We start from the raw sequence: 24,273 nt of genomic DNA, 5'->3' as shown, positions 1-24,273 counted from the left end.
AAGACTTGAACTGACATCAAAAGCAATCATGATGCGCTTCAAAACAGCTAAGGCCAAAATGAATGTTAACGTCGTTCACGGTTTTTAAAGGAACAGTTCGCCCAAAAATGAAAATTCTGCTATTGTTTGCTCATCTAGTTACTCATAGAAATTGTTTCAAACCTGTAAGAGTGTTTTTATTCTGCTAAACACAAAACAAGACATTTTGAAGAACATTAGTAACTAAAGAGTAGATTAAGCCATTGATTTCTAGAGGATTTCAAATAGTGAAATTTCTTATATTTGTATGATTTTGTTGATTAATGTCTAATAATCATATATTTATAAGATGTGAATAATGTCACTCAATGAGATATTTATAACAGACTTCTTTTATTTGTCACTCTGTATCCAATAATGTCTTAGATCAAAGTGCTGAAATTTTTTGTGAGATAAACATGTGATATAATGTAACGCATGCAATGATGAATATTTCATACGTGCTTTGGTATGTGACCCCAAAAAAAAAAAAAAAAAATCAGTAGAATTCCTATAGGCATATAAGCTGAAAGGCGTTTTATAATCGTGCTAAAAGGCCTCCTTTACTGGCTAAAAAAGCATGTAGTATGCTACACTGTGTACAACCAAGTTTTAATCATGCTGACAAAGCAATAGGGTTCATATTAACTGCCAATATCATAATAAATGATTCATCTGCCAATATAGACCCCAGCCATAAGCTGTTCATCTCAAAGGTGTTTACAATATAAAATCTGTTTTATAAGATGTATCAGCCAATAAACCGACCTGATATCCTCCTACCTGCATGCCCAATTAGCCAGAGTAAACGCTTTACACGTATCCTGCTGGTAACCGGGCAGCACACAGCACTGATCACTTTGTCCGCGGTTGCTCCGGTGTGTCTCGCGGGGCTCAGGAATGACGGCCGGTGTTGTTCAGTCCGAGAACAACCTGGCACAGGTGTGTGTGGTCGAAAAAGGCAGATGGGGGAAAGGGCAGCACCTGAACCCGCCGCTGGGAAGCCGCTCTGCCCAGCTGTGCTCCCGCGGGCCACATACCGCGCTTCAGAGCAGACGTGAGACCACACACAACAGCACCTCCAGCTGAGTCAAACCCCTTTCTTTTGGTCCGCTGATCAACAGCACAGATGAAATTAGTGTTACTTGAGTGTATAAGACAAAGAAAACATATATGTGAATAACTGGCTCTCAAAGGCATGACCGGCACTGGGTTTCTCTATCTTTCTCTCTCTTTTGTCTGTCTTTATCTGCTCCCTGTGGACGGGGAATCGCTGATGTGCGCTGCTTAGCTTCGGCGCTTGCCACTGTCCAGTCTTGGAAAAAGCAAAACAATTAGGTCTCTTTTCCTTTTTTTAGCCTCCCCAGAGACCCGCATGGCTTTTTTTTTTTTTTTTTTTTTTTTTTTTTGTACATCGTCCTTGTTCTCAGTGGGCAATCCAAAATTATGCCTGGCATGAGAGGCACATGGGACATGCTGCATCTAATAATACTATTTCACATTTAAATACGCCAAACAAAAATAACCGGTGACACTTTAGGTTAGTGAACACCTTTATTATTAACTAAGCGTTTTCTCCCATATTATTGGTGGGAAAAGAGTTTTGTTTTGGTTTGGGTAGGATTAAAGGATGTAGAATATGATTTGTTTAACGGTAGTATTTGCTTTTTGGGTTTGTGCATATGCTATGTTTTCTAACTGTTTTTCTTTGATTTAGTTTTTTGGCATTGTTAGATGCCAGTGTTTCCTGTCATGGCAAAGATTTGATCCCAAAAACTGTATAATAGTTATTTAACCATTTCGTGTTATGATTAAATCTGTATTTAACGTGAGAGTTATCTTAAAGCAAGTCTGATTTTGTGGCTGCCGTGCTTTAAAATTCACGATTCATTATTTATAATCTTAAATTAAGTGATTAAGGATTTTGAAAGTCTGACAGTAATCCTGTAATACTGTGAAGTTAACCCTCCCTGCTTTACATGTTTGCAAATGAAAAAAAAACTAATGTAATCAAATATAACCAGTTATATGACTTCAAGTAATTGAAATAGGGCTAACCTGTAATCTGTATTACATTTCCTATTACATAAGTATAGAAGAATAAGGCATTAATAAGGCATTAATTTGTGTTTTATAACTACTAATAAGCAGCCAATATAGTAGTCGTATGCAAGCTAATAATTAGTTAATAGTCAATAGTGTTTTCTAATATAATATAACATTTTCTTTAATAGAAACATTTAGGTCTGCAATTCTTTAAATTATTTAGCCTGCTTAAATATTTCGGCATTTATTTTTTAAATGTTATACTTTCATTGAAAATAATTTATAGCTGCAGAATTATTTAAGTCACAGACATCCAAAACTTCACATACATTTTAATTACTCTATCTTACCTAGGTGAAGCTTTGTATAATTATTTTAAACACTGAAATGAATCATTTGATCTCTAGTATTATTTGACTTTTGCACATCAATACGATGTACTTTAGTAAAATAACATTAGAAGTAGGCAATGGTTTAATTAAAATGAAAGAAAATGGTATTATGGTATTGCTACTTAATCTGTGTGCGTCTTAATATTTTCTCAGTTTCAATGCCATTGCATTGTTATTTTTTAGAATGGAAAAATAGAATGTTGTGTGATTGAACCATTGTTCCAATTAGTTCTCATCCGCAAAGATAAAAATGTATACCCCTCGTTAGTTGAAATACAGTTGCTTTGCTCTGTTGCTTTTCACAAATTAATATGCCAGCAATTGTTTCCTGCCCGATCAGATAATAGCAATTACTGTGCATTTATGCTAAAAAAGGGAAAGTTTTCTTATCGGTTTCTTTTGTCTCTTCGCAGACTTGCCGTTGGTGAATCTCTCGGTGGAGCCTCAACCGGTCCTGGAAGGAAACCTGGTGAAGTTTCATTGCTCAGCCAAAGCTAATCCACCGGTCACCCAATACAAGTAAGAAAGACACCAAAACACATCAGAAAGAAAAACTCCCGGTGATCCGATGCTAGAGGTCTTTTATAACCCTGCATCCCCTGAGAATGATCAGACGGAACGAACTCTAATTCACGCCGTTCGTCTGACTGGCACGTCACTGTGTTTCAGAAACTCTCTGGCATTTGGTTGCAAATATTTTTAGAGCCGTCTCAAAGCCGAAATCCACTTTCCTTGCTGGCATCGGTTTGCTACTTCTAAGCCAAGACTAGGATTGGGGCGCCACATCGGGCATTCAAATCAAAGCGGGGATGTGTCTATCTGACACACTGATCCAATATCCAAGAATAATGTTTCCTGTCCTCTCCAAACAGATGAGAATGAGGTTGAAATACAAGTTATTTATTTCCGTGAGATGCAGCCTCGGCCTTACGGAGGGCCAATAGCGAGGCGATTTGTTAGAACATGCTTTTCGGTGTGGGTTTTAAAACTAGGTGAAAAATAAGAGCAGTAAAATCAATAGTGAAGGGAATTGCACAGCGGTGGATCTTGATGTACTGAGGAATGGAGCGGATCCGTGATACAGTTGTAGGTGGGCAAACCGAGCTGTTTCTAGCTTTTTGAAATGACAGGTACCAGAATCAGACAAGCTTGTGTTTGATTGCGCGTCAGAAGTTAGCTGAATGAAGACACTTTTTTCGTTTTACGCCTGAGCGTCGGATATGAAGAGTGATATAGCTTGGCTATATCTAGAAAGAGCGACATAATAGCAAGTAGAGTTTAACAATAAAAATATATACAGACTGTGTTACCTTGTTCTTTTCACCTACACATTATTGTCTCGTAATAGATATGGACATACCACTTCCATAGTATTTATTTTAAAGCACAGAACTAGAGATACACCAACGCCAAAAATTAACTGCCGAAAATCGCTACGTTGGTTTTTGGCCGAAATAGAAAAAAACGCCTGAAAAAAGGCTATTTAATATAATGCATGGCACATCCCGCTCAGTGAATGTGCTTCTGCTATTTTTTTTCCCGATCCTATTATCTCACTTTAGTAGTCAGTGTGCTATTGTACTTCTCCAGTTGTCCATGGACATTTTGTTTGTTTTTTAATGAAATTTTGATGTATTGTTCCTTTATTTCTGTGAGGTATGTGGCACTGCATGTTGTTATGGAGTAGAAGTAATATTCAGAAGAAACAAAAGACGTGAGCAGGTGAGAGAGAGAGAGAGAGAGAGAGAGAGAGAAATCAACTGTTGAGCTGTAAAAACCCCACCAGGCAAAGAAAGTTATTTTCTTTAGATACTTTATTTATTTTTTCTTTCTTTAGTAGGCAGGTTTGATGTCAGGTGTTTTAATGCAATAAATGCATATTTACACAATGTTAACGTTCTGTAAACATTTTAGGGCATACCCATATAAAATAAAATAAAATAATGTCCTTTAAAAAGGGTATTGATGGATGGATGGAGGAAACACACTTCCATGTCTTCTTGGTAAACATCCAGGCCGCACTGCAATTTACTCAGAAATTGCTAGTAGATTTCATAAAAATAATGGAAAATAGTTTGTAAACACATAATTGCAAGCTGCATAGATTGTGAACAATTCATTTAGTGAATGGGTTCTGTAATTTAAAGTTAAATGAAAATGGATGAATGTTAAGATGATGTAGTTTAAATACTAAATGTAATTGACTGAACATAGCAGTGTATTTGACCGTTTAATGATCAACTAAAATAAACTTTACAGTGATTTTTATTAGAACTTACGCCATGTATAGCGTAGTTAGAACTGACCTGCAAGCAGGGTCGCTTTTTTTTGTTTTTTTTTAACAGGAAACATATTTTACAGATTTTGCACAATTTAGTGAATCGGGTTGTGCTGAGACATCACTGACGATGCATGTAAATATTCTACATATGTGCAGTATTTGCAATAAACAGTGTGTGTGCAGAGCGATGAATGAAGCTTTTGCCCGAAGCCTTTTCTCTCACTCCAACAACAGCATAACACGTTAACGAGGCATGAATTCACCACATTAGGCTATTAGAAATACGAATTTGAGAAATATTATTAGAAACAATATGAATTCCTAAATGCTATCAGTCTCAGGACATTGCACTGAGTTCCTCTTTCTCTTCTTTGTCTACGGGCCCTGTAGCGACCGCTGCATTGATCTGAAAGTAATCAGTGGCATCTCCCTTGTAAATTTAATAAATGTGTTGATTGACACTTTCCTTGATGACTTTCTCTGCAGGAGAGCAATAAAAAATACCAGAGCTAGAGTTTGAATTAATGATAGCCTTCCAAAGAGAATTCATGGACCATTGAAATGTCCCTGACATTAACATGAGGTAATTTTGTCGCCCATTGATTGAGGGACTAAAAAGTAGAAATGCTATTATTGTGGCGTCGGCATAATGTGATGAGTTGAGGAGTGGAAAGAACCCAGACTCACGTGCATTGAGATGGATCATTACCGGCCCTTTTATGAAATGGGAGTCAGGAAAGATGTGAACTTCAAAATAGTGTCTAAATCTATACCATACCATACTACATACTAAATGTGATGTAGTGACGATGTTCCCAGAAAGTCACAATTCACAGAACAGTACAAGTCAATCTTTGACTACAGTAAAAAAAACTATACTAATATTATTATTTGATTGTTGTTTTCATATTTAATGGTATTTTACATTTAATAAATCAATATTTGTTTTAATAAAAAATAATTATAAAATTATATATATAAAATTATATATATATATATATATATATATATATATATATATATATATATATATATATATATATATATATATATATATATACTGTTTTTTGAAATGTAATATATTTTAATAAAACCAATATATATATATATATATATATATATATATATATATATATATATATATATATATATATATATGGTTTTTGAAATGTATTATTTTTTCATTACGTTTTTTATTTGTTTAAATATTTATATATGCATTTGCGCAAACAAAGATTTTTTTTTATTTTATTTTGCTATCCCTTGTCAGTAGTACTGTATGTTTGAGACAGAAAACAATCAAAAACAAGAATCCTTTGATTCATCTATCAAGCAAGCAGATTTGCTCCCAAATTATCACAATAACAATTATGTTTGAGGCGTTGTGCTTGTTAGTTGTGGCTGTTTTGGGGATAGTTAAGCCGTGTTGTGCGTCTCGGCAGTGATGTCTTTGACACAGCTGATGAAGAGGTTTTCTTGGTGGGCCGCTCGCTTCGCTCATCAAGCGTTTGATGTGCACACACAGATACGGGCGCTGCCGCTGTTTGTTTTCCATGACCGCGTTCCCCAGCGACTCTGAGAAGCAGCCAGACATGATTCATCAACAGCACATGGAAAACTAACCAACAGCAACAGATGTAGCCGATATCTCAAAACAGAAAATTAAACTCCGGGCATCTGTCCTGCTGGCTGCTAGATTGGCCAATATGAGTCCATGTCGTGATGCTATCATAATGAAGCGAACAGCAGCGTTATTGTAACCTAGAAAGTGTCTGTGGCATCATCCCAGGCTGGGAGAGAAAGGATGGAGAAGACGGTCTAGTCATCTCCAGCGCATGTCCCACGACATCTAGATGAATATTGAAATGTCATCTGCACCGGTGCAAAAACCGAAATAATAAATCCGGTCTTTGTTGCTGCTGATCGCACATGACTATCATACCGTTGTGGGAAAAAAATGCATTACACTTTGGCTTCTAGTGTGTTTCAAATATTAGTATATAAAACAAAAAATTAAAAACTGTACTTACAGACTATTGTTACTGAAATAAAAGGTTGTGAAAGTGCACTTAAAAAGCCATTTATGTTTAATAAGTGCTTAAGTAGACTTTCGTAATAATGTTAAATTAAGTTTCAATCGTGTTTTAAGAATCTTGTTATATTTCATGTTATATTTTTGTTCTACCCTTTGAATTAAAACTTTAAATTTCATCTTGATTATTTCAATTTAATTCTATTCTGCGGGCAAACAAAGCCAAAATGTAAAAAATTGTGTCAGTGTCCAAATATACATGCAATTAACTGCCTATATATAATTTTATTTCAAATACTCATTACTTTTTCAAGTATTAATTTTCTGACAGGGTTTGCCTCTCCCACCGATCCGAAAATCTTTGTTTTGGTGTTCTTATTGTTATCGTGGAGGGAAAAAAGAAAGAAAAAACAAGCAAAAAACTACGGTTAGACCTAAAGCTTACCTGTGCATCGCCTTACAGAGAAGTCAAACATTCAATTCCTCCTGATACTGTACCCTTCTACTCCAGAATAATAAAGCAGTCCAAAAGTTTACAAAAGTTTACATAGACACTCTGCTGGGTTGCATTGGGGGGGTCATGTTTGTTCTGTTTAGAAGACCCTGGCTGAAGCCCAGCGGAGCCACTGTGCTCACGGATGTTTTGGCTCTTTGGATGTGCTGTGCTGAATCCTTCAGCTCTGGCAAAGCTAACCCACCATTTGGGTCTTTCCTGCCGGCCAAACCTCCCAGTCTGCCACCCCATGGGCTTAAAACCAACACACAGTCCTGCTTTGCTCTGCCATAGTTTTGTGCTGACAGAATACTAGTTGGAAGTAGAAGCAGAGCTCTCAGTTGGTAAAAACGATACAATGTTTTTTGCGATTTTAATTAATAACATGAAATTCATACATTGGTACTTTCAGAAAAATACATTTAGAGATTTAAAGACGTTATGTCATCGGGGGAAGAGGGATAAATCTTTGAATACATATCGAAAAAACTAGCTTTAGAGGTTAAGGGCATTGCACACTGAGTCTGATTATTTTGTCAGACATTTTTGGACGTTGAAAAATAAATACGAGCTCATGTTGTGTCAATCACGTTTACACACTGGCTCCAGTCAGGTTAGATTTTTTTGGCATTTTCGCATCAACAGCTTGCATTTGAAAATGATGAAATGAAAAAACCTTTTAAAAGTGTACTTAATTGTGTTATGAGAATGTGAAAGTGTTTCATCTAGGTTCAAATTACTCTTATTTCAATAATATTTGATAAATTATTCATTTTATTTAATTATCATTTTATTTAAATATTGTTTTTAATATTATTCTGTGCTACCTGTGATTTAGCAAAGTGCATATAGATAAGATATGCATATAAGATATGCATGGATGGATGGATGGATGGATGGATGGATGGATGGATGGATGGATGGATGGATGGATGGATGGATGAATGGATGGATGGATGGATGGATGGATGGATGGATGGATGGATGGATGGATGGATGGATGGATGGATGGATGAATGGATGGATGGATGGATGGATGGATGGATGGATGGATGGATGATCATTAACTAACATGACAGCCAGTTTAAACATACCACACGCAGGCTTGAACGCTAATCACTGGTAAAGCCTGAGGAAGATTTAAGAGGCTTGTAAGGGAGGAGCTCCATAAATATTGTGTCACAGTAGTGACTTTTCCCTGTATTGACTTGAGGAAATGGGATTCGAATTAATAGCAAAGATGCAATGCTTGTCATAAGGGACCGCAGCTGAGATTGATTGCTACACAAAAGGTATGAATGCAAGTTTATAATGAAAGACGCACATAGCTAACTCACAAAAATAAGCTACTTAAAAGAACAAGATAATCATCCTCCTAGGCTCTCATAATAAACAGGATATTTAAAGCGGAATGAAATTATGGCGTAGTCAATCTTGTGATCTGATCACAAAGCAGCTGCTTCAAAAGCTCTATGTGTAATTTATGTTACCACGAGAAAGGAAAACTCCGGTAGACGTATAGCAGGCGACGGCTGCAGTAATTGCCCATAAATATAAAGTTTCACGGCGCCGCATATTCACTTCCCTCAGAGCAATTATGTCGAGGACGGAGGCGACACGTGCAGCCGTCTGCCCTGATTTGAATATTTTTGGAAGCACAGGTGTGCCTGCGCAGATTTAGCAGAATGTGTTCTAAGCTGCTTATGTTAACAACATGAAACAGTGCTTCTCAAGCACACTAGCTAGGCCAATTACAACTGCTCTCCCTCCTTATTTTAATTTAGTCAAGAGGGAGACTGTTATCGTTTAAATGACACTCAATCGGGGCCCGCAGATGGTATGAGTTAGTTGCAGAGGTAATGAATTGTGCACTCACTCCCACAGAGCAGGTGAATAGTGAAGTTTTGGCAGCGTTTTACCAGTGCCGGCTGCTTTGAGTGCAAAACGATGCTGCTTGACAGCGAGGAGTTAACTGGCATTGAATATATTCATTTATTGAAATATTTACCCCAGTGTCAGACAGTGACTCCCGTTCTCCGTTGGCTTTGGCTTATACAAATGTGTCCCGTCATAGATGCCAACAGAGAACCACAAAGTAGACAGAGCAAGTGACATAGATGCATTACTTTGTCAGCATGGGAGGGAAAAAAAAGATGCCTTGGTCTTACAAAAATGAATGGTTCCTTGTGGGAAGTGCTGACAGTGATCATTATGAGATCTGATGTCTTTGGTACAGTATATACTGTATATGCGGTTTGTCTTATTTGGCCATGTGGAGAAGAGCTGGTGCCTATTTGTCAATTCAGGATCAGTTTTACCAGTCTGGCTCCATTCAGGGTTGTTAACTTGGTATCCAGGCAAGAAACATGCTGAAGCAAGCAGAGATATCTCACTTCACAGATTTGTTCTATAACAGTGTTGTAATTTCCTCAAACAAAGCGGCCTTGGAGGCACTGGCTCCCTTAGAAGATGGCTGTCTTTCATACTTGGGTCTCTAACCACCTACAGACAGGCAGCTATCATGCCTCATTGATGCCTACGATAGAAACAGATGGATTAGACACCAGGTCTTCCTCTTATTGCCATGGTAACCTCTAAATTGGGTTCCACTTTCCTGTGATAGCATACGTCTGGCAAGGACTCATAATGATGGCTTTCTGTTCCATTACTGAAAAAGTTAGACTTAAAAAGGGTTAATGTATTTCTTGACTTGGGGATCTAATACCACTTTTACAAATGAGCTTAAGGATATGTATCACATTATCTTAGAGAGTACCACTGTGACCCGCTCTAGGTGAAAACTAGATCTTAGATTGATAACAAGGCTTTGAATGTATAAATGAAGTCTAAGAGAAATGAGCAGCTAAAAAAGATATTTTGACAGCAACGTTCTGATAAACACAGTCCTAACCTGGTTGGAATACACCACACATCTGAAAACAATGTAATAGCATGTGCTCATCTAAAATCATCCACTACTGGTTGATATATCAAACATGTTTGATATCCTTCAACTGCATGGAATCGTAGTCTGAAGCAAAAAATCTGAGTTTGTGGTTTTACACTGTGCAATTTATTTACATATTCTGTCACTGTCTCTGACTTTCACAGAGTAAAATCAACTTCTCCAGGCTGTAAATCGGGGGGAGAAGTTGTGTAGTGCATTCCAGTCTTAACCTGTAACTACCTGTATGACTTGGTGGGAAATTAAAGATTGATAAGGATGTTGTACCAATCCCAATTTCACACCTCTAAACTTAATCATTAAATCTGACTAGTTCACAGGAATTATTTGTTGTAGGACCAACCAGGACTGCTTCTGGGGGTCCACAAATTTAGCTTTAACCATCCCCTAAAAACTCACCTAGAAGAATCTAGTCATCCTGAGAGCTTGATTACCTGGTTCAGGTGTGTTTTATGTAGGACTGGAGCTAAACTCTGCAGGATAATATCTTTGGAACAACATTGTGATTAACCAATCAACATTTTTGGGAAGTTTAGGCTTTCAATCAGTGTTTAGTGCTTGCGCATCATAGTCATTCATCTATTACTTCCTCTGATTTTAGACTTTACTCGTGGGCAAGGTTAGGTTTAGGAGTGGAGATATGGTCAAGACTACATCTCAGTTCAATTTCAGTTGGATTAAAATGTCTTTTTTAGTTTCTTAGACTTATCCTTTGCTTAGATTGAGCTTTAAAACTCAATGTCATCTACTGTTTATAGGTGGGCCAAAGGAGGAAGCGTGATAAAGGAAGTGTCTGGAGACACTTATGAGGTCATAGTGGATCACTCATTCTTCACAGAGCCAGTTTCCTGTGAGGTCACCAACCCACTTGGGAGCACAAACATCAGTCGAAATGTGGACGTCTACTGTGAGTTCTCCGTTTTATTTATTTTTTTCTTTCACATCAGAGTTGTCTAAAACTTCAAAGGGTACCATGTTCCTACAGAGCTACAACCTGCTTCAAAACACCTGCACACTTTTAGCAATCCTAAAGACCTCGATTAGCTGGTTCGTGTGAGTTAAATTATAGTCAAGCAAAGCTCTGCAAAAACATGACCCACTGTGAGAAGAATTGGACACCTCTGGTTTATAATTTTTTAAAGGTACCTGCACAAATGTCAGGAGAGAGACTTAAAATCCAGTTGCCATCAGTCTCACAAAACAAACTTACAAAAATGAAATTGAAAATGTGGTCTTTCTGAATAAATCTTACAACCTGGTTTATTTTCTCCAGTTGGACCTCGGATGGCTGCAGAACCTCAATCTTTACAGGTTGACCTAGGATCCGATGCTGTGTTTAACTGCGCCTGGACTGGAAACCCCTCTTTAACTATTGTATGGATGAAAAGGGGCTCCGGGGTGGTAAGTTGTTATTGGACATTGCCATATAACCCTGAAGTAAACCCATAGTTCACCAATCACTTGATTTTTCATTCTAGCTACATTAATAGTGAATTGATGTTCAGACATCTTGTCTTTGTAAAGAAGAGATCAAGCAAACATGAATTTTGGCTTTTCATCCATTCATTTTAAACTTCAGTATAATATTTTCTCTATAAAACCTTTGATCTAGTAATACATTGCCACTATTTCTGAACAGCTCAAAAACAGAATCAGTACATTTCTAAAAAGACATTCTTATTTCAAGGACAGGATGGCACATAGTATTTACATTCAGTACAGTGCCCTGATAGCAAACATCAGGGTTTTTCAGATTCCATACGATTCTATTACAAGCAGATGGATAGTGTCTCAGCTAGGGGTATGTTTGTATTCTGGCACAGAAATGGGGGAAATTGTGCCCCACTGAAACCAGCCGGTCTCATTTCTCTCCTGGTTGACTGTCACCTACCTTATTCCATGTTCACACGGTCCTCCTCATCTGACCCAAATTGGATTTTAATAATTGAGAAGAAGGTCCTTTTCCAAGCTTAGCTGCCCATCCGTGAGACCTGATTCATTTTGACTCTGGCCAGCTCCCTTTGCACTCCTTTTTAATGTTTTGATCTTTGACCTCTGGCTACAGGTGCTAAGCAATGAAAACATCTTGACACTGAAATCTGTCAGGCAAGAGGATGCTGGGAAGTATGTGTGCCGCGCTGTGGTGCCTCGTGTTGGAGCGGCCGAGAAGGAAGTCTCTCTCACCGTAAATGGTACGTTTGGAGCTTTTGCACAAGGCTTGTGGCTCAAGAGGCAAGTTTGATTAGTGCAAATGTGTTTGGGACATATGTATATAAAATAAAAATAAAAAAATGAAAAATGCAAGTAATTGGAAATCCAGGTTTCAAATCCAGGAATTAGACCTATTTTGGAATTCATGTTGACTCTGAGATAGAAGTTTGATGTTTACTCTTCAGTCTGCTATTTCTCTGGGATAATGCTGATTATATTCAGTAAGAATTGCACGAGGAGCTGTTTCTTAGGCTGTGACAGGCTAATGAACACAGGAGAATAGCGGGAGACTGGCTACTCTCAGATAAATGACTTCATTACGGCCGCTTGATATTCAGGCGGCATGCATTAGCCACACGACAGCTTTCATTCGCAAAATCCAACACGTCTTTTAAAAGCTCCTCTCTCTCCGAAGCTATTTGCCATGGGCCATGGCTTTGACGTGAGTGGAAAATAAGAGAAGTTCAGCCAAAGTGACAATTGTGTTTGCATTGAATGATTCCTCTGCAAGTTTAGATTCACTAATGCAGTTTGGTGCTGGGAAATGAAAGAAAATCAATAAAGAACTGTTATGACTGATAGTATTAATATGCAAAGTTAGACATTCATTCGAGGCTTACAGACAACTCAGGAATTACAGAAATTGCAGATGACATATATTTTCATCAAGTACATTCTGTTCTTTATGAGGACAGTAAAGGGTCCCTCTGCTTTGCATTCATTTTTGTTCAGGATTGTCTAGAATTCCAAATAAATTCAGTCTTGTTTGTTTGTTTGTTTTTGTTTTGATCCAACACTACCGTGTCAGTATTAACCCATTTAAGTCCACAGGCATCCAATGTTGCCAAAGGTACTGCAATGGTTTTACCATCTGTAAATGTTTTTAAGCTTACTATAGTGTCCTAAAAGAACAGGTATATAAGTAGACAACCTTAGGAAGAGCTTTTGATGATAATATGTCATGTTATGGTTTTTAAGTGCTGAACGGAGCTCAAATTTCCAGATAAAATGTCAAAGAAAATATTCAAATGGGCATTTTGAAAAAAAAAAAAAAAACATTCTGTGACACAAAAACCTTATTATTTATACAGTTTTAGTGGATTTGGACATCCACCTTGACACTCACTGTGAAAAATACCGCAAACTGAGTAATAAATACGATATAACTAGATAATCACACTTTTCTCAGCCAATCAGATTCAAGGACCAGAAAGAACTGTTGTGTGTGCACATACGGTATAAAAAATAATGTTGTCAGTGTATTTGGAGTATCTAAGATTTATTTATCTGCATTTCTCTTCATTTTTAATGACCTTACCAGTGTACCTTATTTATTGCCATTGATCTTTTTTTTAAACTGCTTGACCTGGATCTTTCCTTTAGGTATCAAAGAGTAAGACTCTTTTGATTCTTTTAAATAAGCGAGCCCTCTTGCTCTAAAAGCCACTAGAGGACGGCAAGCCATGTTCTAACTCATTTCTGGAAGTGAACACAATAGTGTGGCGCGTTAGATTCAAGCACCTAGCGTAGCCTTTGATGTGGCAACATGTCGCGCAGGCTCTCTTGCTGCGCGGGGCTGATTGTTTCAAGTTCTTGTGCATTTGGGAGATGAAGCCGATCATTTCACATCTTGCTCATCAACGCACGCTCCTGACGAGCGAATGAAATTCACAAGCATTGACATGAAGAATGACTGATGACCAGAGCTTTGTGTTTCAAAGGCTTGATCAGTAAGAGGAAAAGAGCAAAAGCAAACGAGAAGGATGAACTAGAGCTCAAAAAAGGATTGATAATGCACCTATCTTTGCTGATCCTCACTGAGTCACATAAAAGCTAATTTATGCTAACAATTAAATGCACACATTTGGAATTTGTCAATATCTGTTTCCTCCCAGTTGCATGCCACTAGAACCCAGAGCTCCTACTGAGACTCAGAATATAGACAAGAGAGCCCCAGCGTTCTCTCAGGCCCAATGTAATTTAATTATAATCAAATAGCTAGCAGGGGACACCGTTTGCTGAAAACATGCTAATGGATACACATTGCTTTCTGCTTTTTGTTCCCTACTTCCTCAGATAGGGATCTCATTTCTCCATGTGTATTTTGAGCCTTAATGGGATTTAATATCTAAATGTGTCCTTATGTTCATTTATTTGTGGATACGATTTGGCTTGTGGATTCAATTTGTTTGTTTTGTTATGTGCTGTTCTGTTAAAAAAAAAAAAAAAAAGAAGAAAATCACAGGAATGAACAGCGTTTTAAAATATATTCAAATAGAAAAAGTTACTTTATGTAGTAATGGTATTTCACATTTTTTACTGTATTTGTTTATTGAATGAGCTCTGGTGAGCATAAGAGAGGGAATGAGCACGCAAGTTTATTTTACTGCTGGGCTGTATATATGGACATACAGTAGGTTTTAAAAATTTCAAGTAAGAATATGGCATTTGTTTTTACTTTCTGGGTTAAAATATTTATAAACGGCATTATTGAATCTATTGTAAACTGCATATTAATGCATGAATCAAACTTACTAAGTGTCCCCCTTTGCCTTTTTTGTAATCTAATTTTATATATGCGAGTGGATACAAATCATGTAGCAGAGTGAGATCCCTCACATTAGCATTACCTTTTTCCCCAGCTTGGCTCCACTGACTTACCCCGTATCGTGTCACCAACTCCCAATGAAAATGAATGACGTTCGTTGCTACAAATCACTGTCAGTTCGAAAGCTACTTCATAGATGGATGGTTGAAAATTTGCACTTTGCAATGGGGATGAAGACACAGTGGAGTGGAGGTGAATTGCCTTGGGGAACATTTTATGCTATAACAAAAATGGGGTTGAAAGGAATAAGGAGGAAGTCGTTTCTAGGCACTGCAGAGAGTTCAGGGAAGACGTTTAAAAATAGTGTGCCCAAGGTAAGTGTGCAGGTAGAAGGAGTCCGGGGCCTGCATTTAATTGCAGGATATGCGGGCGATAGGACATACAGAGCATGCGCTATTCGTGGAACTGGGTTCTGTCCTCTTGGAGTGCTGTAATGAAAATATATCACAGCGGAAATGAGGCGCAACAAACCAAGCTCAACCTTTCACATGCTGCGAATCACCTCTCTCTGCTTCAGCATGCAGTTGCTGTTTGGCGCAATCCGATAATTGCTAGGATGATGTTTCTCAATCACATTGTTTACGTGCGTCGTTTTCGATGCCATGTGAAGACATTATTTGGTTAATGGAACATATTTGCTCACAGAAGCGTACATGTATGTATGTCAGGAAGAGTACTTTATGTCTAGAGGAAATAATACATTAACCCAGCGTAGAAATGGGACATATGCGTCTCTGTGGAAGGTTGCTACTTTTGGTTTGGTGCATGAATGCACTGGTGCACATTTGTCAACCATATTTTAACACACTGAGAAAAATATGTTTGTATAAAAGCTAAAAAAAGAGAGCAAGAGAGAGAAAATGAAAGCTTCTACTTAAATGGGATCCTTTTTAGTGTCCCTCCTTTTGAATATATATTTTTTTCTTCTTCAATTAGTTTTTTCTCTAGACAAAATTTGTATTCCACTTCCATGCCGACTTGCAGATGTAGAGGGGAAGAGAGAAATCGCCACAGATTAATGATTTGGCAAATGAAAGCTAGTGAAATAAATGGTGACAGTGGCGCAGAGAGAAATTTGTGGTGCTTAGCGCATGGTTAATAATGTAAGTATGCTAAAACCGTATTTTCAGAGTAAAGCTTAATCACACAGTGCAATGGTGTAAACTTTTTTTTTTTTTTTTTTTGTGAGCTAAATTTTATTCATAAATTGTAAGTGATTAAACGGTTGATGAAGGAATATGCATCATATCCGATTAGGTTGCTCTCTGCTTCTGAATAAAATGCACAGGACCTGTAGAGAATATGAAAACACTCAACAGTACAATAAAAGTCCCACCTTTCAGCAAAAACAGCCAATATAATTGTTTATTTTGACATTTTAAAATTCTTAATGTGAGAAACACTAAACGTACTAAAGCGGTGATATTAAAAGATCAAATTCAGTACACACCATATTAATGAAGCATATACAGGATATATAAAGACAAACCCAGAATATGAATGCAACTCATTAAATTAAGCTTAGCGCACCGCATTCATGTTCTCACATAATCAATATGATTTTTTTTATTTTACAAAATTAAGCCTTATGAAATCATTGTTTTAGTAAATTTATACTTGGCACAAACATGAATTGAAGAATCAAAATTAATTAGCTTTTTTTGTTGATTTCCTTCCTCACAGAATTTGTAATGGCTTTATTGTTTAGAATGGGAACTCTATTGGTTTTAATAGAAACTGTGATAATCTCTGAGGGTCTGTAATAGTAATGTGTCACATTTTATTGGTGACATGTTATTTAAATGGAATATGGCCTGAAACACACCACTGGAGTGACTGGACAGGGTCGTCAGGTTTTGTAACAAAATAATCCCAAAGGCCAATCAAAGACAGCACAAAAAAAGCCCAGTGGCCCTATCCAAATACCAAAACTCAACATATGTCAACATACTTGAAACTCGCTGTTTATGTGTTTATGAGAAAATCACAAAAACACAGAATGAGTCATGAACAGTGTTCATTGAAGAGCAAGTTTTCAAGAGTAAGAATGTTTTTCGGAACCAGAAAAAAATGATCAACCTGCTGCAATAGTTTAGGAGAATCACAGTTTCACAGGAAAACCACAAACTTGGCAACACTTTTGGAAACCATTAGATAATTAGGTTGTAATTGTTTGCAATTTTTGTAGTGGAAACCATTAGAAATGATGTGATGCCTTCTATTGTGTTTGTGTGTGTGTGTGTGTGTTGCCCCTTTGTGGGGTTATTATATATTTAGCTTTGCTTGGATATGTTTGTATTCGCTTGAAGTTTTAGTGAAGATGCTTAGCATGTCGTGCTAGGTAGTTTGTGGATATTTACAATACAACATTGCAACATGAATTGCCAGCTGTGATATGCTAAGCTAGTGGGCTAAACTGTCTGCAGGCCATCTGGAAACAAAAAGAAGGCAAATGTTTCATTTATTCATTTTAGCTTCAGTAATAAAATGCTAGAAATTAGTTAAAATTTTAGCACTTCCCAAAGTCAATTGGATTTCTGAACGGGTTGTTGGGTAAATGCCTGAAATAATGTCTGTTAGCACAAGCTCAAGATATTTTCAAGTTTTATTTTTTCCACCAATAAAATACTCGAGTAACCCCTTTTCAAAGCTTTTGCTTGTCTTGAGAAAACGAGTGATAACAAGTGGGATTATAAAGTTCGTCAGGGACATTAAACATTACTTCCGACTAATGCATAAGCAATGCATTCGTTCATGATGATTTAACAAAGCATGTAGGAATCAAATAAACCTTTGTTGGTCACGGAGCTTATTGTCTACGATAATCCATATGCCAATGTAAAAATGTGTTTTTAGTTGAGGTGATGCAAACTGGGCTCTAATAAACAGGATATACAAATTACAATTCAAAACATTTATTTTCACATATGATTATTTTATGCACTATATAAAATACCCATAATAATGTGTCTCAGCCCATGGAAAGATGCCACAACATCGCCCCATGCTGATCCATTCATCATGACTCTTGTACGCCCCCTACTGACACAAACCTATGCCCTGCTGTGCGCTCTATCTGTGTCTCTTTCTCTCTCTTTCTCACCCAGCCTCCAGCCTTCCCGCTCCCCACGGAGTTCCTTAAACCCAGCATTCTGAGGATAAGTGATAAGCTATCTAATTATATTCCTCATTTACAGCCTGATCCATGGGCTGATTCTTCTGAGCCACCAAGCGCTGGCCTTACCTCCACCAGCGGGGAATGATCTGAATGTATTTACCTTACGCCTGCAACTACACACACAGACTCACTCTCCAGCCTTTATCACATGCTATCGTGCGGATTATGATTTTGTAGTCGTAGGGTAGCATGCACATAGCACGCACGCGAGGTATCGCTGCAGCACTGGCGTCTAATGAAGGGGTGCGAAGTGTAACATTCCTCTCCACCAGCCTGATATTCCCCTCACTACGACACTCCATCTGCCTCATGCTCATCTAGATGCTAATTTATTCTAATAAGAGCCAGTTAATAAACTGCAATTACAAATCAGTCGAGAGACACCACCGCATATGATTGGCAGACGCATGATTGGTGGATTGGGTTGAATTTGTGTGTGAGTGTGCATCTAAGTGCGGCTTTTGGCAGCGATGGGGCTGGTAATCCATTAAGCAGGGAAGTTACTCTGAACCTATCCTAGAGAAACCAGGTTGTTTACCTTTACATCGGTGCATTGTCTTGTTTCATGCAATTGTGGAAAAATAGGGTGAGCTGTAGCATAAGTCAAAGTTCAAGGCTCTGCGGTTAAAATTGAACACGACGAGACACTCCGGGGGCCCTTATCTTTTCCAAATAACATTTCTCCGCCATTGGCACTCTACCGATTGCAGCCTATAGAAATAGACTTGCAGTTGGCACGCAGAGTCTTATCTCCTCGGGAGACACGAGGCCTGCCATAAATCAGTTCTTTTCAAGATTGAAAATGAAGACCAGACCCTCACTCCCTCACCCTTAACACAACTCTTAAATAGACCAGCCCACAGGAGACTCCTTTACGAGTCTGCCCATTCAAAGCGAATACAATACTGCTCTTTCCTTTTAAAGACAAATTTCCAGCATCCCTTAGTATTGGACACTTGATTGGCAGATCCTACAGATGAGATCTTTAGTCTGCTCGGTTAAAGTTTTACACCGCTCTCGAGCACGAGGCAAGCAGGATTTGTGGTAATGCGTACGTCAGCCTTGGTACATGCATCTGTAGATCTACAGGGTGAAATTTAATAGTCACGTGAAAACTCTGCATCTTGTCTGCATCAAATGAGGGTCATTATACAGTGCACAGGATTCATAAATGTCAAGGCTGCTTGACCGACGCAGCTGACTTTCTGTGCACAGAAAGTGGGTGGTAAATAGTAAGTGATGTTTTAAAAATGATGTTTGTGTACACTTTTTAGGGAATGAAGATCAAATGATGAAGCAGAGTGTTATTATAGCTTGGCACACGTCCAGACTAGTAGTATAGTCAAGTGCACTTTTAGCATTTTAAAGAGCCAATTCAAACGTCTGGAGTGATGCAGTCTCACTAAAGCATACCAGATTGCTGTAGTCTGCCAAATCTTCCACAACAAAGACCAAAGATTGAGAATTGCATACATATTCATCTCTGCACAAATAAACGTGCAACGCTTTATGCTTTACTGCTTTACATGTAAAATCTAATTACTTTAACTTGCGCTAGAATGTTTCATCAAAATCTCTTGATTATGAAGCATGCACGTTCCTGAACATAACGAACACATCATCATAGGGTGTTTACATCGTGTAGCAAAGATGTTTTGGGGGCCTGGAAATTCATGCCACCTACTGGCCTGGCGTGTATAATATAGAATTTTTGTCGTTCTCGCAAATCTGTAATTTTCGCAGAAACATTACCGTCTCTATTCAATTTTTATTGTTTGTTTTTTTTTCACTGTCACATAAACAAACTCGGAAATAACACACTGCCCTGACATTACGGTGTGTGTTAAAGGCACTGAGCTTCGGCATGTATTATATCTGTGACTGTGTTGCAAACGTATTCCTGTTTGGATATGCTTTCAAGTGGCCAAGACCAAAGAACAAGCCCAAAGTATTCCTGTTTAAACTATAGTTTAAACAGTACAGCATGGCATTGGCAATGGCAAGGTCGTGGGCTCAAATCCCAGGGTGTGTGTGTGTGTGTGTGTGTGTGTGTGTGTGTGTTCTGAAAACCTTGTAGCTGCAGATGTTATCTGCAAATACACAATGTTGGGTCCCACTTTATATTAGGTGGCCTTAACTACTATTTACTTACATTTAAATTAATAATTTCGTACAATGCACTTATTGTGTAAATATATGTTTTTACATTGTACTTATATTTAAAAAAATACCTATATGTAATTGCATCTGTAATTAATTCCCGTACTTACATTTATAATTACACTGTTGACCCATTCCTTACAACTTACATTCCTTTACACCCATAAACCTACCCATACCTCCAAACCTGTCCCTAATCTTAGCCGTATCCACCTCAGTAGCAGCAAAATTGTTTTCCAATACATTATGAACACAGTAAGTACATTGTATTTAATTATAATAGTTAAGGTCACCTAATATAAAGTGTGACCCAATGTTGTTAGAAGGTCCATTTCATTAAATGTAGAGGTAGAAATATGTGAAGCTGCATTTATTGTCTTATACTTCAGGATGATAAAGAAGATATGTATTATAAAGTAGATGAAACCCATTTTACCTACAGTAGACAGTATCACGACTGATGTAACAAGGCCACACTCGATCTTTTCCAGTTTCGAAGAGATTCCTGTGACTCTCTCTGGCAAACAGGGAGCACACAGTACCAGCCCACAGTTCTGAGTATGTGACGAGTGACTATGTGCGTCTGTTCTCTCCTCAGGACCTCCAACCATCTCCAGCACACAGACCCATCAGGCTCCACACGGGGAGAAGGGACAGATCAAATGTTTCATCCGCAGCACGCCACCCCCAGACCGCATTGTGAGTTACTGGGCTCTCTCCTTCCAGTGACTCAGCTCAGACAGGATTGCAGCTGTTGAGTGGGTGGTTGCTGTTGTCACATGGCTCATGTGACTCCATTAGACTCAGTAAACACAGTCCAATAATGCATAACGCACTCATGAGTTACGATCTGTTTAATAAATGAAATTGCATCTCAAATCATTTGTTTCCTCTATATGAGTGAACGGGTATTAGACATGGCAGGCTTACAGCCCTAATTTCTCATTTAATGCATGCTTATGCCCTGTTACCACAGATCCAATTAGGATTTACCACTCTTAGATGAACTGTCTCCTCTCCGGGCCAATTTTTGATTCATTACTCACACTGTGCGTGTATGTGTGTGTTTGTGGCTGTGCGCATGGAAGTGCATAGGTAATCTCTGTGCGATGTTTACCCATGTGGCTTTGCTTTTATTGCCGTGCTATTTCTAAATGTCAGTTGAATGGGAAAGACTGCTCCTGTGGTCCGGAACAACCAGTAATAACTTTAGAAGTGTAATAACACCCATAAAGCAGGTGAAAACAAACACGGGACTCTCTTTTCTTCTGAAAAGCTGATTTCAAATAGTTTATGTTGGTTATTGTTGGTCTAGATGGTAGAGACATGCTAGACATTACCAGCAAAGATTGCTGCTTGTGAAGCTGGAAAGGAGGTTTCCAGCCTGGTGGTAAAAAAAATATCTTGATTTATTTGCTTACGTTTTCTTTTGATAGTCCACTTTATTCTACTACCTATAAGGAAATGTGTAGCTTCATGTCACTACATGTCTACTAACTCTCAGAGTAGACTTGTAGAATAAGTTAACACATACTTGCAAAGTTTCTGATTTTCATTATGCTGTATGTTCCCATCAAATAAAGTGCCAGAAGATATGAACAGATAGTCTACTAATACTAAAATGTCTAAAATGGACTATTTAAATAAAGTGTTACCATTTATTTTTATAGAAAATTCCTTGGGTAATTTTATTTTTGTACCCAATCTGCCCCACTATTCATATTAAATATTTTTTTGATGTCTCCAAAAAATCGTTTTAGTAACACTAAACACTGCAATGCTATTATTAGTAGTAGTTTTTATTAATATTTGAATATTTTATTTTGATGGGAGATTTTGATGTCTATATAGATTTTATTATTTTTTTATTTCAGTTTTCGGTTTTCCTTTTTGTTGTTAAATGAAAATGAGAAATGTTGACTTGGCTTATTAACTCTAAAAAATTAAGTTATTACTAAGTTTTAACTTCAGTTAATTGTAATAACATTATAATAAAAAAATACATTTAAAAAAATATTTTTCAGTGTGGTTTCCTTTGTTCTTCATCAGGCCTGGTCCTGGAAGGAGACCGTCCTGGAGTCAGGGACATCGGGTCGCTACACGGTGGAGACAGTAAGCACAGAGGACGGAGTGCTGTCCACCCTCACCATGAGTAACATCGTACCCGCCGACTTCCAGACCATCTACAACTGCACCGCCTGGAACAGCTTTGGCTCCGATACAGAGATCATTCGCCTCAAGGAACAAGGTGGGAGCCAAGGTTCGCCAGGTTTCACCTTCTTTTCTTTAAAACATGGCTGTGGTAGAGTAGGTGCAGTATAATGAGTAGGTTTTATAACCATGGCTTCCGAAAACTCTGGAGAAGTCTATTTTTTCCTTTTTGTGTTTTTTCTCCATTACTTTCCATTTATCAAATTAACAAGTCACATCTTAATTATTTATTAGTATATTTTCACACCATAAATCGTGGCAGATTATAAGTGAATCATTGAATCAGTGAGTTGTTGAAATAAGAGTCTGATTCTCTAATGAAACACTCGGTGTTGTAGTTCATCAGGTTCACCGGAAACAATCAGCTTTCATCTTCTTTTGTGATAGAGCAGCTCTGTGTTGTTACATAACCATAGCTTTTGAAAGCACTGGAACAGAACAGAAACTGAGCGGGGAAAATAATATTTTCTTCATTACTTTGCATTTATTACTTTATACATTATGAATCACTTTACACAAGATTAGCAAGTCACATTTAAATCATATTAATGTATTTTAGTGTATTTATACCAATTTTAGATTACAAATTTCATTGAGCTCTAGCCAAATGATTATTTCAGAGCAACATCAATAGTAATTGCACATTTAACTGCAACTTCAATAAATCATATAAATGTATTAACAACACTTAGCACTATTTAATTTGCAGCCTTGTTACAGTGATTAATTTCTCTCTTGTGAATTTCTTACAATCTGTGTCCCCAGTGCTTTCATAGTTTGGATTTGTTTACATGCAATACATTTTAGTCCTGTTTTGACTGAGTATAATGGTTCTTTAATGGATTAGTTTCCCCAAAATTGAACATTTGGTCATCATTTTTACTCGTTTCAAACCCTAACGATTCGAAATGTGTTACGTAATGTGCTGGTCATTCTGTTCCATTGAAATTACAATGAATGGGTAATAAAGCGTTCAAGCTTAAAGATGTAAATGCATAAATATATACATTATAAATACAACTCTACGCACCCTTTTTTCTCGACTGATTTCCAAATTGCCTAAAATATCACAGTTTTGGCTTTGTTTGGCTGAGCGAAAAGGCTGAAAAGTAGTGTGACCAATAAAGCTCTGTGCATAATTGACCAATCGTGACGTGTTAAAAGGCAAGATCTACAGAGAATGGTCAAAGCGATGCAAATATGCACGAGTAAGAGCATTTCAATAATAAAACAAACCAAAACCTTTACATTGTAGTCAATTTAGAAATCCCAGCTGGGAAAAAAGGACATGTGGTTAACGTAGACCTTTCTACGTTAGGGTTTATAAGAACTGCATACAATATTTCACTGTAAAACACTTTGAGAGTACACACAGAGGTCGTAATGCTTAGCTTGTACTGGGAGCCAGTAATTAACTTTGTGTAGGTACAGCTTATTGTCTGACTCAGCCTCTCATTATCATTTGGCTCTAAAATCTGGCCTCCATCTTTTGGTTTAAATATACCAACAAGAGCACAAATAAAACAGTTGAGTTGGCTCTAATTAACCTAAAGCCACAGCTTCTCAAAACACTCCTGGGATTGTTGGACTCCTATCAGAGTGCGCAAACGAAGAGAGGTGAACAATAACAGCCGGTTCAGTTCATGCGCACGCAAGACATGTTATGTGTGCGTGGCGC

General features: G+C 37.7%; 1 protein-coding gene across 9 annotated transcripts in view; it reads left to right on the top strand.

Moving 5' to 3' along the window:
- kirrel3b (kirre like nephrin family adhesion molecule 3b) overlaps nucleotides 1–24,273 on the top strand; it is a 185,850-nt gene that overhangs the window by 148,743 nt on the left and 12,834 nt on the right. For 5 of the 9 annotated variants that reach the window (XM_043216636.1, XM_043216643.1, XM_043216639.1 and 2 more), the window contains exons 6-11: nucleotides 2,870–2,975; nucleotides 10,986–11,134; nucleotides 11,501–11,628; nucleotides 12,293–12,419; nucleotides 20,983–21,083; nucleotides 22,434–22,644. In XM_043216636.1, the coding sequence (XP_043072571.1) occupies nucleotides 2,870–2,975; nucleotides 10,986–11,134; nucleotides 11,501–11,628; nucleotides 12,293–12,419; nucleotides 20,983–21,083; nucleotides 22,434–22,644 (822 nt within the window). The remainder of the gene's footprint in view (nucleotides 1–2,869; nucleotides 2,976–10,985; nucleotides 11,135–11,500; nucleotides 11,629–12,292; nucleotides 12,420–20,982; nucleotides 21,084–22,433; nucleotides 22,645–24,273) is intronic. The other 4 variants (XM_043216642.1, XM_043216637.1, XM_043216644.1 and 1 more) reach the window with 1 other exon arrangement.

The sequence above is a fragment of the Puntigrus tetrazona genome, chromosome 18, assembly GCF_018831695.1.
Source record: "Puntigrus tetrazona isolate hp1 chromosome 18, ASM1883169v1, whole genome shotgun sequence".
Taxonomy (NCBI): domain Eukaryota; kingdom Metazoa; phylum Chordata; class Actinopteri; order Cypriniformes; family Cyprinidae; genus Puntigrus; species Puntigrus tetrazona.
Note: the sequence above shows the minus strand (reverse complement) of the source record. Positions and strands in the feature narration are given on the sequence as shown.